We start from the raw sequence: 14,236 nt of genomic DNA, 5'->3' as shown, positions 1-14,236 counted from the left end.
AATAATAATAATAACAACAACAACCCTAGCCACTCTGGGCAGCTTCCAACAAAACACTAAAATACAATAACCTATTAAACATTAAAAGTTTCCCTAAACAGGGCTGCCTTCAGATGTCTTCTAAAAGTTTGGTAGTTATTTTTCTCTTTGACATCTGGCGGGAGGGCGTTCCACAGGGTGGGTGCCACTACCGAGAAGACCCTCTGCCTCGTTCCCTGTAACTTGGTTTCTTGCAGCGTGGGAACCGCCAGAAGGCCCTCGGCGCTGGACCTCAGCGTCCGGGTAGAATGATGGGGGTGGAGATGCTCCTTCAGGTATACTGGGCCGAGGCCGTTTAGGGCTTTAAAGATCAGCACCAACACTTTGAATTGTGCTCGGAAACATACTGGGAGCCAGTGTAGGTCTTTCAGGACCGGTGTTATATGGTCTTGGCGGCCACTCCCAGTCACCAGTCTAGCTGCCGCATTCTGGATTAGTTGTAGTTTCCGGGTCACCTTCAAAGGTAGCCCCACATAGAGCACATTGCAGTAGTCCAAGCGGGAGATAACCAGAGCATGCACCACTCTGGAGAAACAGTCCGCAGGCAGATAGGGTCTCAGCCTGCGTACCAGATTGAGCTGGTAGACAGCCGCCCTGGACACAGAATTGACCTGTGCCTCCATGGACAGCTGCGAGTCCAGAATTACTCCCAGGCTGCGCACCTGGTCCTTCAGGGGCACAGTTACCCCATTCAGGACCAGGTAGTCCTCCACACCCGCCCGTCTCCTGTCCCCCCAAAACAGTACTTTTGTCTTGTCAGGATTCAACCTCAATCTGTTAGCCGCCATCCATCCTCCAACCAGGGGAATTTTGCTTCCCGCACTGGTTGGAGTCACTGCCACCTTAAAATAAAGCAGCATCTGTGGTTGTTTAATATATATTTTTAAAAAAGAAATACTGTAATTGAATCTGGATGCCCTACTTCTAAGTCAGTTACTAGCTTGATTCCAACCTTCCCCCTTTATTGGCCTTTATTGACACATGAGGAAACAATGGTTTTCTTTATTGTTGGTTTGGCTTCTCTTCTGAACAAGGAACTGGGACTGTCCTTGTGGTTTTAGTCTATAATACTGGCTTAGAGACTGAGAAGTAACTGCACTCTACTGAGCGCCTTAGATCCTTCTGCAACCTCTGATACCAAGTCTGTGAAACTTTGGCAAGCGCTTGTGGAATCGGTCTGGAATGGACCTGTTCATTTGGGGGAGATAAAGGAGGTGGGCGGTAGGAATAAGTAGCCATTCATCATTTTCCCCCATTCCTGTTCAATGTGATATGCAATATCACATTTTGTCACTGATGATATATGGCTCTACACCTCCAATTTTCATCCAACTGAAATCCAGCAGTCTTGGAAGAGGACTGGATTCAGGCAAGCCAATGGAAGATGGGGCTCACACAAAACTTAATTAATGTTGCTTGTAAAATATGTGACCTAAGGAAAAACAGAGACTCCCACATATTATTATTTTGCATTTTGTATGTGTTTGGTTGTGGATTGTTCCAACTATCTGGCAGATAAGCAACTCAGGCAGCAGTCTTGTATACATTTTCCTGGAATAAGTCCCACTGAAGTCAATCTAACATTTGAGCAGGCATGTTTAAAGATTCCACTGTTGGTATGCAATCCTATGCACACTTACCTGGAAAGAAGCTCCATTGAACATACTGGGATGTCCTCCTGAGTAAATGTGCACAAGGTTGCACTGCATGTTAACAAAAACAAAACAAAACTAGATTTAAAATATTTTATTTTACATTTGTAATTTCATTTGTTTGGTTGAATGTTTTTTGCACTGGATATTTTGGATGCAAGATGTGTTTGATTGTTCATGCTTCAATTTACATAAAATACATGAATATGTAAAGCTACAAACCTATGCAAAATAGTTCTTCACTCCACAATAATTATTGCATGAAAATAAGCCCAGATGCACACCTGGCTAGGGGTACTTTCGTTGAGGAAAACCGCCAGAAGTGAAACACATTCCCTTCATCACACAAAACACAATCTTTATTTATTTATTTAAAAAAAACAAACCAAGGGAGGAGTAAGGATTATCTCAGTGTTTGTATTATTTACTGACTGAAAATTTTCTTGCTCTCCAGGTGCATAACAGTTTCTCTTTCTAGAACAAAATTTCCTTCTAGGCTTATGAAAGGGATTCAGGTACTCAAAACAGTCACAAAAAAATGAACAATATGAACAGTACAACCCTCACCCCATGTTACCTTTCTAATAGCAGTAGCATCTGAAATGGAAACACACACAGCCAAGCATAGTGGACAAGAAAGGTGTACATTGAGAACACCTTTAGCTTTACATTAATACTGTACTGGATCAGTAGGTATAGCTATAATAGTCCTGCTATATAAGGCCAAAGATCCTCCTAGGTAAAGATAAAGGGACCCCTGACCATTAGGTCCAGTGGTGGCTGACTCTGGGGTTGCAGCGCTCATCTCGCTTTATTGGCCAAGGGAGCCGGCGTACAGTCATGTGGCCAGCATGACTAGGCTGCTTCTGGTGAACCAGAGCAGCGCACGGAAACGCCGTTTACCTTCCCGCCAGAGAGGTACCAATTTATCTACTTGCACTTTGACATGCTAGGTTGGCAGGAGCAGGGACTGAACAATGGGAGCTCACCCCGTCACGGGGATTTGAACTGCCGACCTTCTGATCGGCAAGTCCCAGGCTCCGTGGCTTAACCCACAGCGCCACCCCATATTATTTTCCTTCTAGCTGGGATATGAAGTTCAGTTTTGTAATAAGCCTTTGCTACACTACAGGAACACCTTTCATTTTCTGTTCTACTTTTCCATTCTTCTAAGTTGTTCTGTATTGTAATTATTTTTTAAAAAATTTAAATTCACAAATTTAATTCCATTAAGATAACCCCTACTAGGCGGCTACTGGAGGGTCTTTTCAGTGGTGATGCCCCAGTTTTTTTATTACCCTGGCGGGGAAAGCACCTACACACTTCTCCTTTCACTGCTAGGCAAAGGCTTAAGAAAATCCCTCTCTTCCCCACCAGGCCTTTTATAATCTTATATAACTCTACTGAAAGCACACTATGCCATTTTTAGATGATGCTGTTTTTGGGTGTTGGTGAATGATTTGGTTTCCTGTCGGTTTCTGTTTTCTATTGTATTTCTTCATTCTATAAGCTCCCATGGGATCTCCTCTCTCTCTGTTTGGGCACAAATCATTATACCTAATGAATGGATTAATTAGATTTTTTTGCCACTTTCCCACCATGCTCCTCAAAGCAGCTTACAACAAATCCATAAATTTAGTTATCACAGCGAGTAACATGTTGTTGTTTAATCGTTTAGTTGTGTCCGACTCTTCGTCACGCCATGGACCAGAGCACGCCAGGCACTCCTGTCTTCCACTGCCTCCCGCAGTTTCGTCAACGTCATGTTGGTAGTTTCGAGAACACTGTCCAACCATCTCGCCCTTCTCCTTCTGCCCTCCATTTTCCCAACATCAGGGTCTTTTCCAGGGAGTCTTCTTTTCTCATGAGGTGGCCAAAGTATTGGAGTCTCAGCTTCAGGATCTGTCCTTCCAGTGAGCACTCAGGGCTGATTTCCTTCAGAATGGAGAAGTTTGATCTTCTTGCAGTCCATGGGACTCTCAAGAGTCTCCTCCAGCACCATAATTTAAAAGCATCAATTCTTCAGCGATCAGCCTTCTTTATAGTCCAGCTCTCACTTCCATACATCACTACTGGGAAAACCATGGCTTTAACTATACGGATCTTTGTTGGCAAGGTGATGTCTCTGCTTTTTAAGATGCTGTCTAGGTTTGCCATCGCCTTTCTCCCAAGGAGCAGGCGTCTTTTAATTTCGTGACTGCTGTCACCATCTGCAGTGATCATGGAGCCCAAGAAAGTAAAATCTCTCACTGCCTCCATTTCTTCCCCTTCTATTTGCCAGGAGGTGATGGGCCCAGTGGCCATGATCTTCGGTTTTTTGATGTTGAGCTTCAGACCATATTTTGCGCTCTCCTCTTTCACCCTCATTAAAAGGTTCTTTAATTCCTCCTCACTTTCTGCCATCAAGGTTGTGTGATCCGCATATCTGAGGTTGTTGATATTTCTTCCGGCGATCTTAATTCCGGCTTGGGATTTATCCAGCCCAGCCTTTCGCATGATGAATTCTGCATATAAGTTAAATAAGCAGGGAGACAATATACAGCCTTGCCGTACTCCTTTCCCAATTTTGAACCAATCAGTTGTTCCATATCCAGTTCTAACTGTAGCTTCTTGTCCCACAAAGAGATTTCTCAGGAGACAGATGAGGTGATCAGGCACTCCCATTTCTTTAAGAACTTGCCATAGTTTTGCACAGTCAATGAAGCAGAAGTAGGTGTTTTCTGGAATTCTCTGGCTTTCTCCATAATCCAGCGCATGTTTCCAATTTGATTCCTCTGCCCCTTCGAAATCCAGCTTGCACTTCTGGGAGTTCTCAGTCCACATACTGCTTAAGCCTGCCTTGCAGAATTTTGAGCATAATCTTGCTAGCGTGTGAAATGAGCGCAATTGTGAGGTACCCCGTGCTTTTTTTTCGGGGGGGGGGGACACAGGGGCATGCATACCCCTAAACATTTTGTGACTCTAAGTTTGGCCTCATTGAGGGGCAGTATTTCAATATGAGTAGGAAAATGAGAGTACCCTTAAATATTTTTTTAAGAAAAAAAAAAAAGCACTGCCAATACCCTTTTAAAATGCGTTGGGGATGGTGGTTATTGGGTTGTTTTTATTTTTATTAAGTATTTTGTGTTGTTATGTTGTAACCGCCCAGAGACCTGCGGGTAGAGGGTGGTCTACAAATAATAATAATAATAATAATAATAATAATAATAATAATAATAATAATAATAAACTGCCAATCGCCTCCACCACCTGTTCCGCCTGCCCGCCTCTGTCCCTCAACACCTTCTGCAGGGCCAAAGGCCACGCCCCCTCGCCATTATGGCCACGCCCCCTCGGCCCCCCCCCCGCTCGCTCCCTGCGCTTCCTCCCCGGCGGCAGCGCTGCGGGGTGACGTCACGCGCTCGAACGTAAGCCCTCTCATCGGGGCTGCAGCGACGACGACGACAACAACAAGGAAGTGATTGAGCGAGAAGAACCGCCGCCGAAGCCGCCGCCGAAGCCGCCAGTCGCCGCAATCCCCCCGCAGCTGACCGAGCCGCCTTTCCCGCCGCCGCCATCATGAACAGCAAAGGCAAGCGGCTGCCCCCCGACCCCTCCCGCTCCTCCCCCCGCAACCCCGCCCAAGTCCCCTCAGCGCGCTGCGAGGCGCTGCTCCTTTAAGGCTGGCGCCGCAGTCCCGTTATCTGCGGGCCTAGCCCGTAACTGGCGGCAGTCCTGACCAATGGGAAGCCTCGGAAAGGCCTGCGTGTGTGGAGGGGCGAAGGGGTGGGGGAAGGGCGGATGTTAGGTTGCTATGACGCAACCCTCCTGGCCAGAAAGTTAACCCTGTGGCTGCCGCGTGGGGGGGGGGAGTAAAGATGGGGGGGGTGGTTCGTGGGCAGAAAGAGCCCTCCGTCCCCCTTCGAGATCTGCGCTGTGGGAAGACGGGGAGGAGTCACGTGGCCCCTTGGCCGCTCGCAGGCGCAGTGCTGCGGGGGCACCCGGGCTCCCCCGGACCGGATCTCCCTTCCATCAGGCCCGCGTGAAAAGCTTCGGAACTGTAGCCCTGGAAGCCAGAGGTGAAGGATGGAGGGGAGAGATTGGATGCCGGGGTTTGGGGGAGGTGGGTCGCGTGGAGATGGGAAAGCCCCCGTGGGAATTAGGTGGTTGGGGGGGGGGAGCGATCTTCCCTTTTTTGCACAGCGGATCTGGACTGCAAGGAGAAGGTGCTGGGTGTTTGCATGTGTGTGTGTCGTCTCTTGCTGCCTGCAAACACGTACCCAAGGTCCCAAGCACCCAATCGCATCCTGGTGTTCCTGGATTAAAGGTAAAGGTACCCCTGCCCGTAGGGGGCAGTCTTGACAGACTCTAGGGTTGTGCGCTCATCTCACTCTAGAGGCCGGGAGCCGGCGCCATCCGCAGACACTTCCGGGTCACATGGCCAGTGTGACATTGCTGCTCTGGTGAGCCAGCGCAGCACACGGAACGCCGTTTACCTTCCCGCTATAAAGCGGTACCTATTTATCTACTTGCACTTTAAGGGTGCTTTTGAACTGCTAGGTGGGCAGGAGCAGGGACCGAACGACGGGAGCTCACCCCGCCGCGGGGATTCGAACCGCCGACCATACGATCGGCAAGTCCTAGGCACTGTGGTTTTACCCACAGCGCCACCCGCGTCCCCCATGTTCCTGGATTATTACCCAGCATATTCAGTTCCTAATGGTAGCTTGGATTTCCCTCCCTCCAAACAGGCACTACTGTATTAAAATGCGCGTGAACGTTTGTTGATAAGTGTTTTTCATAGAATCGTAGAGATGGGAAGGAAGCGCAGGGGTCGAGTCCAAACCCCTGCAATGCAGGACAACACGGGGGCTCAAACCCACGACCCTGAGATTGAGAATCTCATACTCCATCCACTGAGCTATCGGGATGCATGGACTGGTAAACGTTTCTCCGCTCCATCACTGCTTTCTCAAAACGCAGTTGTGGGCCCAGTAGGATTACCACTAACCAGGCAGGTGGTTTGTGATGCTGTTCTTGTCCCTGGTAAATGTCTGGGTCATAAGGTGAGGTAGGGCAGTAAATTGAGGAAGGCCGGAAAAGTTAACAGGAAAAAATTGTACCAGATCCTTAGGAAGAAGCTGGCAGGGGGAGGTAGCAGAGGAGGCTGCACCTATTGTCTGATTAAGACTGGACAGGAATAAACTGACCATTAAGACTAATCACAAGATTTGAGTGTCTCCTGCTGAGACGGACACTACAGTGGTACCTCAGGTTAAGTACTTAATTCATTCCGGAGGTCTGTTCTTAACCTGAAACTGTTCTTAACCTGAAGCATCACTTTAGCTAATGGGGCCACCTGCTGCTGTCGCTGCGCCGCCGGAGCAAAATTTCTGTTCTCATCCCGAAGCAAAGTCCTTAACCCGAGGTACTATTTCTGGGTTAGCAGAGTCTGTAACTTGAAGCGTATGTAACCTGAAGCGTATGTAACCCAAGGTACCACTGTAATCCCATTTTTTGTTCCATAGTGAATATCGCCCTGCATTTTTGCTTTGCTACTCTCTACCTGTATGACAGGTGTAATGCCAATAAAACGTATTTTACTTCACTTGACAAGCAAATTCTGGCCAGTCAGTGCATTTGGAATTAAGTCCAAGTTCAGTGTGTTGCTCACTGTAAAATGAGTACATTTACATGCAAACTACATGGAATGGACTATGTGGTACATCATGTAGTCCAAGCTGTGACCTAAATGGGTATTTTGACCTGTATTTCAACACCCCCCCCCACCTGCAATAGTACCTGTTCAGCCTGTTTTTTGGGAAATCTCCAAGCAAGTGAAATCAATACTATTTAATTAATTCATTCATATACCATTTTTTTGGTCAAGGTGGCCTACAGTTTTATATACAGTGGTACCTCGGGTTTCATACGCTTCAGGTTACAGAATCCGCTAACCCAGAAATAGTGCTTCAGGTTGAGAACTTTGCTTCAGGATGAGAACAGAAATCGTGTTCTGGCAGCACGGCAGCAGCAGGAGGCCCCATTAGCTAAAGTGGTGTTTCAGGTTAAGAACAGTTTCAGGTTAAGAACGGACCTCCGGAACGAATTAAGTACTTAACCCGAGGTACCACTGTTTGTATATGTGTGTGTGTGTGTGTGTGTGTGTATGAATGACAAAACCAGAATAATATTGGGTCATTGCTGGTCTCTCAGAAGCTGATGATATGAGCTCCGGGTCCTGGGATTTTCTCTTTGTGCCCTTTCATCTTGTTCTTGTGCAGCCTGGGAGCTGAAGCATTAAGAAAAGCTTGGGGGAAGCCAGCATAAGTGCCCTCTATGTGTTGCTGGGCTCCAGCTCCCATTGTCCCTGGCCCCTGGTAATGCTGGTTGGGGATGATGGGAGGAATTGCCACAACATCTGGAGAACATCATGTTGACTACTTCTGCTATAGATCAGCTTGAGTCTTTTCAATTTTCAGAACAATCTGATTGCTTGAGCATTCTGGCCCACACCAATGCTATCCAGTTTCTATAGATACCTACAAAGTTTCAAGTATAAGCTAACCCCTTGTAGTTGAAATTCTGCATAATGTTTACCTAGTAGATATTTGTAACAGGTTGAATGGCCTAATTTTATGACGAGGTGTAAAAAGCAGGCCAGCCCTGCTGTGGAAAGAAATATGGGTTGGGGGGACTGTACCAAATGGGCAAAGTAATCTCATTGGAGGAGATACTTGATTAGACTACCAATGATGGATTTCAGTGTTTCACTGTTAAATCAGTTTAATAGATGAAAATGGGTTTTGTGTCTGTGGGAAGAATGATTAAGCAGTCCTTCTCTTGCTAACTTCTGAAAGATACTTAAGGTCCCCATGAGATGGCACCATCAATTTTTTAAAAAAACAATTATTGACTACTTTTGGTCTTAAGCCTGGTAGGAGAGCTGAATGACATCAGCTGAGCCTCCTTCATTCATCCCTCATTTTCTAGGTAGCTTCCTGCAGATGTACCGTATTTTTCGCTGTATAACACGCACCAGACCATAACACGCACATAGTTTTTAGAGGAGGAAAACAAGAAAAAAAATATTCTAAATGAAATAGTGGATATATGATTTTTGTGGTTCATGCTGTGGCCACAGACATGTGATCTGACAGTGAGTTTGGAGTAGCCCAATGCAAAATCCTGAGGATCCATGTGGATCCATGCTTTGTAACCACAGAGGAGGGAAGGAAGGGGAACCATGGATCCTCTGCTCACGACTGCAGCAGATCCCGCCCCCCCGCCACCCGCAGGCATTCACTCCATAACACGCACAGACATTTCCCCTTACTTTCTAGGAGGAAAAAAGTGAGTGTTATGGTGCAAAAAATACGGTAATTTTCTAGGAGATGTTTTGTTGTCTTTAGACCTTCTGCTGTTTAGGTATCTCTCTTCTTTCAGACCTGTTTTCTTTCTTTCAGATAAGGCTTCCAGAAGAGAGTGTTTCCCTGACCTCACATGCTTCCTGTTCTTTTGCAGCAAGAACCATTGTGCTAACATTGATTAACTTTTCCTCTTAGGTCAATATCCTACACAGCCTTCCTACGCGGTTCAACCTCTTGGTAATCCATCAGTCTTCCCACAGACCATACAGCTTCCTCAGGCTCCACCTTACACCGAGGCCCCTCCAGCTTACTCTGAAGTATGTACCTTGTTCTCCTTTTATAAAAGTTGTCAAACTTTGTGTCAACACCTGTTGATCTCATAAGGGGTGGTAGTATGCCCATAACATGCCACTGTGGCAACGAAGAGTTGATATGGCACCATTCTCATAAGGGTCTTACTGAGCTTAGTGCCTTTGCTAAGCCTAACCGGCTTTGAATTGTGTAGCACATGGTGACTCAGCTTCCAACGACAATGGTTTACAGAGAACACATTATACCAGTGTTATAGTTCCCTTCTGCCTTCTGAGTACACCTCAAGGTTGTTGCAGTTTATTTCTCGCTTTTAAAAATGTTTTATCAAACCCTTCCCCACAGAAGTGGAGTACCTGATTGTGCTGGACTACAGTTCCCATAATCCTTGACCACTGGCTATGCTGGTGGAGATGATGGGAGTTGAGAGTCCATCTGCATCTTTACCAGCTGAGTCCCAAGCTGCCTAAGATACTGCCTCATTTCTTCTGTCCCACACTACCCCCCACTCTTGGGTTTATCATTTATGTATCAAGGACCGCAAGAAGGCCGAGAGATGTGAAGAGACCTTCTCACAGGCTGGTCCAACATCTTGCATCTCTCTTCTCTTGGGGACTTATTTGGGGATAAACATCTTTTGGAAATCTTTTATGGCTAGCTATTAGCTGCCAGGGTTAAGGTAGCAATGATGGTGGATTTTAGATGAACTGTTATACCAGCTTTTAATTTCATCATAGCTGAATGTATTTTTGTGTGTTTGTGTGTTTACCTACTTTTATTCAGGATGGGCTAGGGCCAATCTTTGTATTTAACATTTTACTGAGTAACTCAAGCAAAGAAGAGCTTGCAGTCAAAATTTAAACTGTGGAGATGATGGAGGGTTTTAGAAGCACTCTTTACCTCTTAAAACAGGCACCAGGCATCAACATTCAACGCTGGCTACTACTGCCAGTTGTTCAGATATTAATTGATGGCTCCTTCTGTTTTGATGGAGCAGCTCTGTTCCAAAATGGGAAGAGGAGGTGGGCAGGTCAGTTGGCGGCAGAGTAATTTCTAGGCATGTTTGCTTACAGTCTTGGGCTTGATCCCCAAATTTAGAAGAGTGGCCTCCATGGCTGAGAAGGAGTTTTGCCTTAAATCAGGCATCCCCAACCTGCGGCCCTCCAGATGTTTTGGCCTATAACTCCCATGATCCCTAGCTAACAGGGCCAGTGGTCAGGGATGATGGGAATTGTAGTCCAAACCATCTGGAGGGCCGAAGGTTGGGGATGACTGCCTTAAATTCTAGGGAGCTGCTGTGATTCAGTGTGTCCCATGAATTTATGTTTTCCGCTACATGTTATAGGGCAGGCACGTCCAACTCCCAAGAGGCTGTGATCTACTCACAGTATAAAAAGACCGGCTGTGATCTACCCATTGTCATTTTGGGGGGGTGTTGACAGAAGAGCTTTTGGGGGGGGGTTGGCCAAAGGCAATCTACCTGAGACACCCCTGCAGTCTACTTGTTGGACATGCCATGATGGACAAGCACCAGGTGCTACAAACAAACAGGCCGAGACTGTCAGCCTTACATCTCTTGCTTGCGAGTTTGCCAGTAGCACCTGGCTGTCTCCTGCTAGAAATAAAATGCTGCGGGCTTAATGGTCTGTTTTAGCAAGTCATTTTGTATGTTCCTAAATTCATAAAGTGCATTTCTGTTGTCAGTGGCAATAAGCCACTTTTTTCTAAGTTTGATGTGTTGAGGTGTAAGGTTTCTGATTCAGGGGCCTTGGAATAAGAAACCTTTTCTGTTCTCTCTCTCTCTCTCTCTCTCCCTGCAGCTCTACCGCCCAAGTTTTGTGCACCCCGGAGCTGCCACTGTGCCCACCATGTCTGCAGCTTACCCTGGTGCCTCCCTGTATCTTCCTATGGCTCAATCCATGGCTATGGGTCCAATGGGCTCTTCAGTTCCCCTGGCATTTTACCCGGTGGGCCCTGTCTATCCTCCTGGGTCCACTGTCCTTGTTGAAGGGGGCTTCGATGCGGGAGCACGGTTTGCAACCGGTGCCCCTGCAAATATTCCTGTAAGTAGGGGGCGAAGTAGAGTGATTGCATCTTTCTTGTTTTTAAAATAGTCTGGGAAAGGGGGGGTGCTTAAAAATTATGTCAGGGATTGTTTATTGCTGGAGAACCTGGTATGGAAACTAAGAAGTATCAAAGCAAATACCTGTAGTGGTAACCCAGCAGAGGAATCGGCAGCGTTTCTTTATTGAAATAATGAACAGCTCTGCAGGGATTATAAGGTCTTTCAGCCATAAGCTTCACTCTGGGTGTAAATTGTGGTAGACAAGCTATGAGATCAGCCAGAGAAAACATCAAACAACCTGATTTTCCTGAGCTTCTCTAAAGTTTAGTGAGAACATAAGGTAAAGGTAAAGGGACCCCTGACCATTAGGTCCAGTCGTGGCCAACTCTGGGGTTGCGGCGCTCATCTCGCTTTATTGGCCGAGGGAGCCGGAGTACAGCTTCCGGGTCATGTGGCCAGCATGACTAAGCCGCTTCTGGCGAACCAGAGCAGCACACGGAAACGCCGTTTACCTTCCCGCTGGAGTGGTATCTATTTATCTACTTGCACTTTGATAAACTGCTAGGTTGGCAGGAGCTGGGACCGAGCAATGGGAGCTCACCCCGTCACGGGGATTCGAACCGCCGACCTTCTGATTGGCAAGTCCTAGGCTCTATGGTTTAACCCACAGCGCCACCTGTGTCCCTTAGTGAGAACATAAAAGTAGCTAATTTCCTTCAGTTCCGGTTTGTGCACTGAAGCTACCGCAAGGATGCTTTGCCCTCTGTGGGTAGGTTGCTATCTTTGGGAGGGGATTATCTCCTCCTTCCGAGGGGATACCCCCTTTTCTTCTGGAAAGCCCAGCTTTGCAGAAGTCAGGTTTTGCAAAACCATCGGGGAGGGGCGAAGGCCGGAGGCTGGATCTTTGGGAGGCTTGTTGGCTTCAGGGCAGTCCATGGAGCTCTTCTGCTCTGTGCAGCTCTCCTGCTGCCTTGCCTTTTAGGCCATGCCTTTAAAAAAAAATTGTATGGAAATAAATCTGTGCTGCATTTTGTCTGCCAATGCACAGCATGTTGCCGTTCGTTTTTCGCAGCTGACTGCTGCTGGCTGCAGAAACAGCCGAGGTGGATGGGCAAGCATATAGTCCCACCACAGGTACCGCTGTGTGGTCCTCAATTGTAAATCACTGCTGGTATGTGGAGGCAGGGACAACTTGCTCAGCGAATGACAGAATCCCAGGCTCAGTCCATGACATCTCAGCTAAAAGGGTCTTTTGAGTAGGGCTGGGAAGGCGTCTCTGCCCCAGACCTGGGTGGAGTTCTGCCAGTTGACAGTTCCTAGCTCTGAGCTAGATGGATCAACGGTCTTGCTTGGTTGAGGGCAACTTTATAGGATCATTTGTGCAGAACAGTCTGCATCATTCACTGTTATTAAGCATTAGTAAAGTTAAAGGGACCCCTGACCATTAGGTCCAGTCCTGGCCGACTCTGGGCTTGCGGCGCTCATCTTGCTTTATTGGCCAAGAGAGCCGGCGTACAGCTTCCGGGTCATGACTTCAGCATGACTAAGCCTCTTCTGGCAAACCAGAACAGCACACGGAAACGGCGTTTACCTTCCCGCTGGAGTGGTACCTATTTTTCTACTTGCACTTTGACGTGCTTTTGAACTGCTAGGTTGGCAGGAGCTGGGACCGAGCAACGGGAGCTCACCCCGTCGCGGAGATTCGAACCACCGACCTTCTGATCGGCAAGTCCTAGGCTCTGTGGTTTAACCCACAGTGCCACCCGCATTACATTGCTGTAATACTGCCTTTTTAGCACGCAGCCCACAGACTGGATGTGGTTTGGATGCCATGTTGCCCAGCCTCCCAAATTCTTGTTTAAACCCTGGTTTTTGGAGCCCTGCTTGGCAGCCCATGGACAGTCTGGGGGCTGCTTGCTTGTTGCACCTTCTATATGCTTTCCCACCCCCCGTTAACAGGTTGCTGTTTTTCTCTTCCAGCCCCCGCCTCCCGGCTGCCCCCCCAACGCGGCCCAGCTGGCTGTCATGCAGGGCGCCAACGTTCTAGTGACGCAACGGAAGGGCAACTTCTACATGGGAGGCTCTGATGGCGGCTACACCATCTAGTGAAAGAAGGGGGGGCTACATTGGTGTAAAGGAACGACATCACATACTGTCAGCACTTCTCACAATGTAACCGCTTTAGTCGTATTAACCTGGAGTTGCAGTTTAGACACATGATGATGCGGGGTGTCTTCCTGGTGCCCTGTCCCTTCAGGCACTTTTTTCTTTTTAAAAATTTTAAAAAAGCAAACTTTAAATACAAAAACCATGCAATGGTAGGAGTGCCTCTCTCAAACTTTGGGGGTTAAATTGTGAAATGAACGCGAGCTGAGCTGCCCCACAGATTTCCCTTTTAATTCCACTGGAGAGTGCTTTCACTGCAGCACTCTCTCTCTCTCTCTCTTTCGGCTTTTATTAATCAACTATATATAAAACCAGGGGGTGGGGTGGGGGTGGTGAGAAAGGGACGGGAGGGGGGGAGAAACGGAAGTCTGGAAGAAAGCCTAGCTTCCAAGTATCATATAAAGCTTGCAGATAATGCCTGTTGCCAATGAATAGGATTAAGATAATGCATCCTCTTTCCTCTTCCATAGAATCAGTGGTGCTGGGGAGAAAGGTGGCCGGATATAATTCCTTTGGGAGGGAGGGCATCGATGGCAGATGCCTGTTGGAGAAGCAGGAATGGTGGGCTAAGTCCTCAGTTTCAGAACCCTCCAACCTTCTCCTCACTTTCGCTCTCTGTTTCTTTGCTAGGAAGGTATGCAGCTAGAGTGTTGGCC

General features: G+C 47.4%; 1 protein-coding gene and 2 long non-coding RNA genes across 3 annotated transcripts in view; 2 read left to right on the top strand and 1 right to left on the bottom strand.

The window, feature by feature from the left end:
- LOC309332473 overlaps positions 1 to 14,236 on the top strand; it is a 192,459-nt gene that overhangs the window by 175,198 nt on the left and 3,025 nt on the right. The gene's annotated exons all lie outside the window — the stretch shown is intronic.
- LOC309332510 lies at positions 2,095 to 3,438 on the bottom strand. The gene is made up of 2 exons (XR_014152097.1): positions 2,748 to 3,438; positions 2,095 to 2,423 (listed from the first exon to the last, which is right to left on the bottom strand). It is a non-coding gene; the product is annotated as an uncharacterized lncRNA (long non-coding RNA).
- Positions 5,090 to 13,722, top strand: DAZAP2 (DAZ associated protein 2). Its single transcript, XM_081845466.1, has 4 exons — positions 5,090 to 5,262; positions 9,236 to 9,357; positions 11,170 to 11,412; positions 13,395 to 13,722. Exons 1-4 carry the CDS (start codon positions 5,250 to 5,252, stop codon positions 13,518 to 13,520), a joined length of 504 nt encoding a protein of 167 aa, XP_081701592.1. The 5' UTR covers positions 5,090 to 5,249; the 3' UTR covers positions 13,521 to 13,722.

The sequence above is a fragment of the Podarcis erhardii genome, assembly GCF_964252035.2.
Source record: "Podarcis erhardii genome assembly, chromosome: 2".
Lineage (NCBI taxonomy): Eukaryota > Metazoa > Chordata > Lepidosauria > Squamata > Lacertidae > Podarcis > Podarcis erhardii.
Note: the sequence above shows the minus strand (reverse complement) of the source record. Positions and strands in the feature narration are given on the sequence as shown.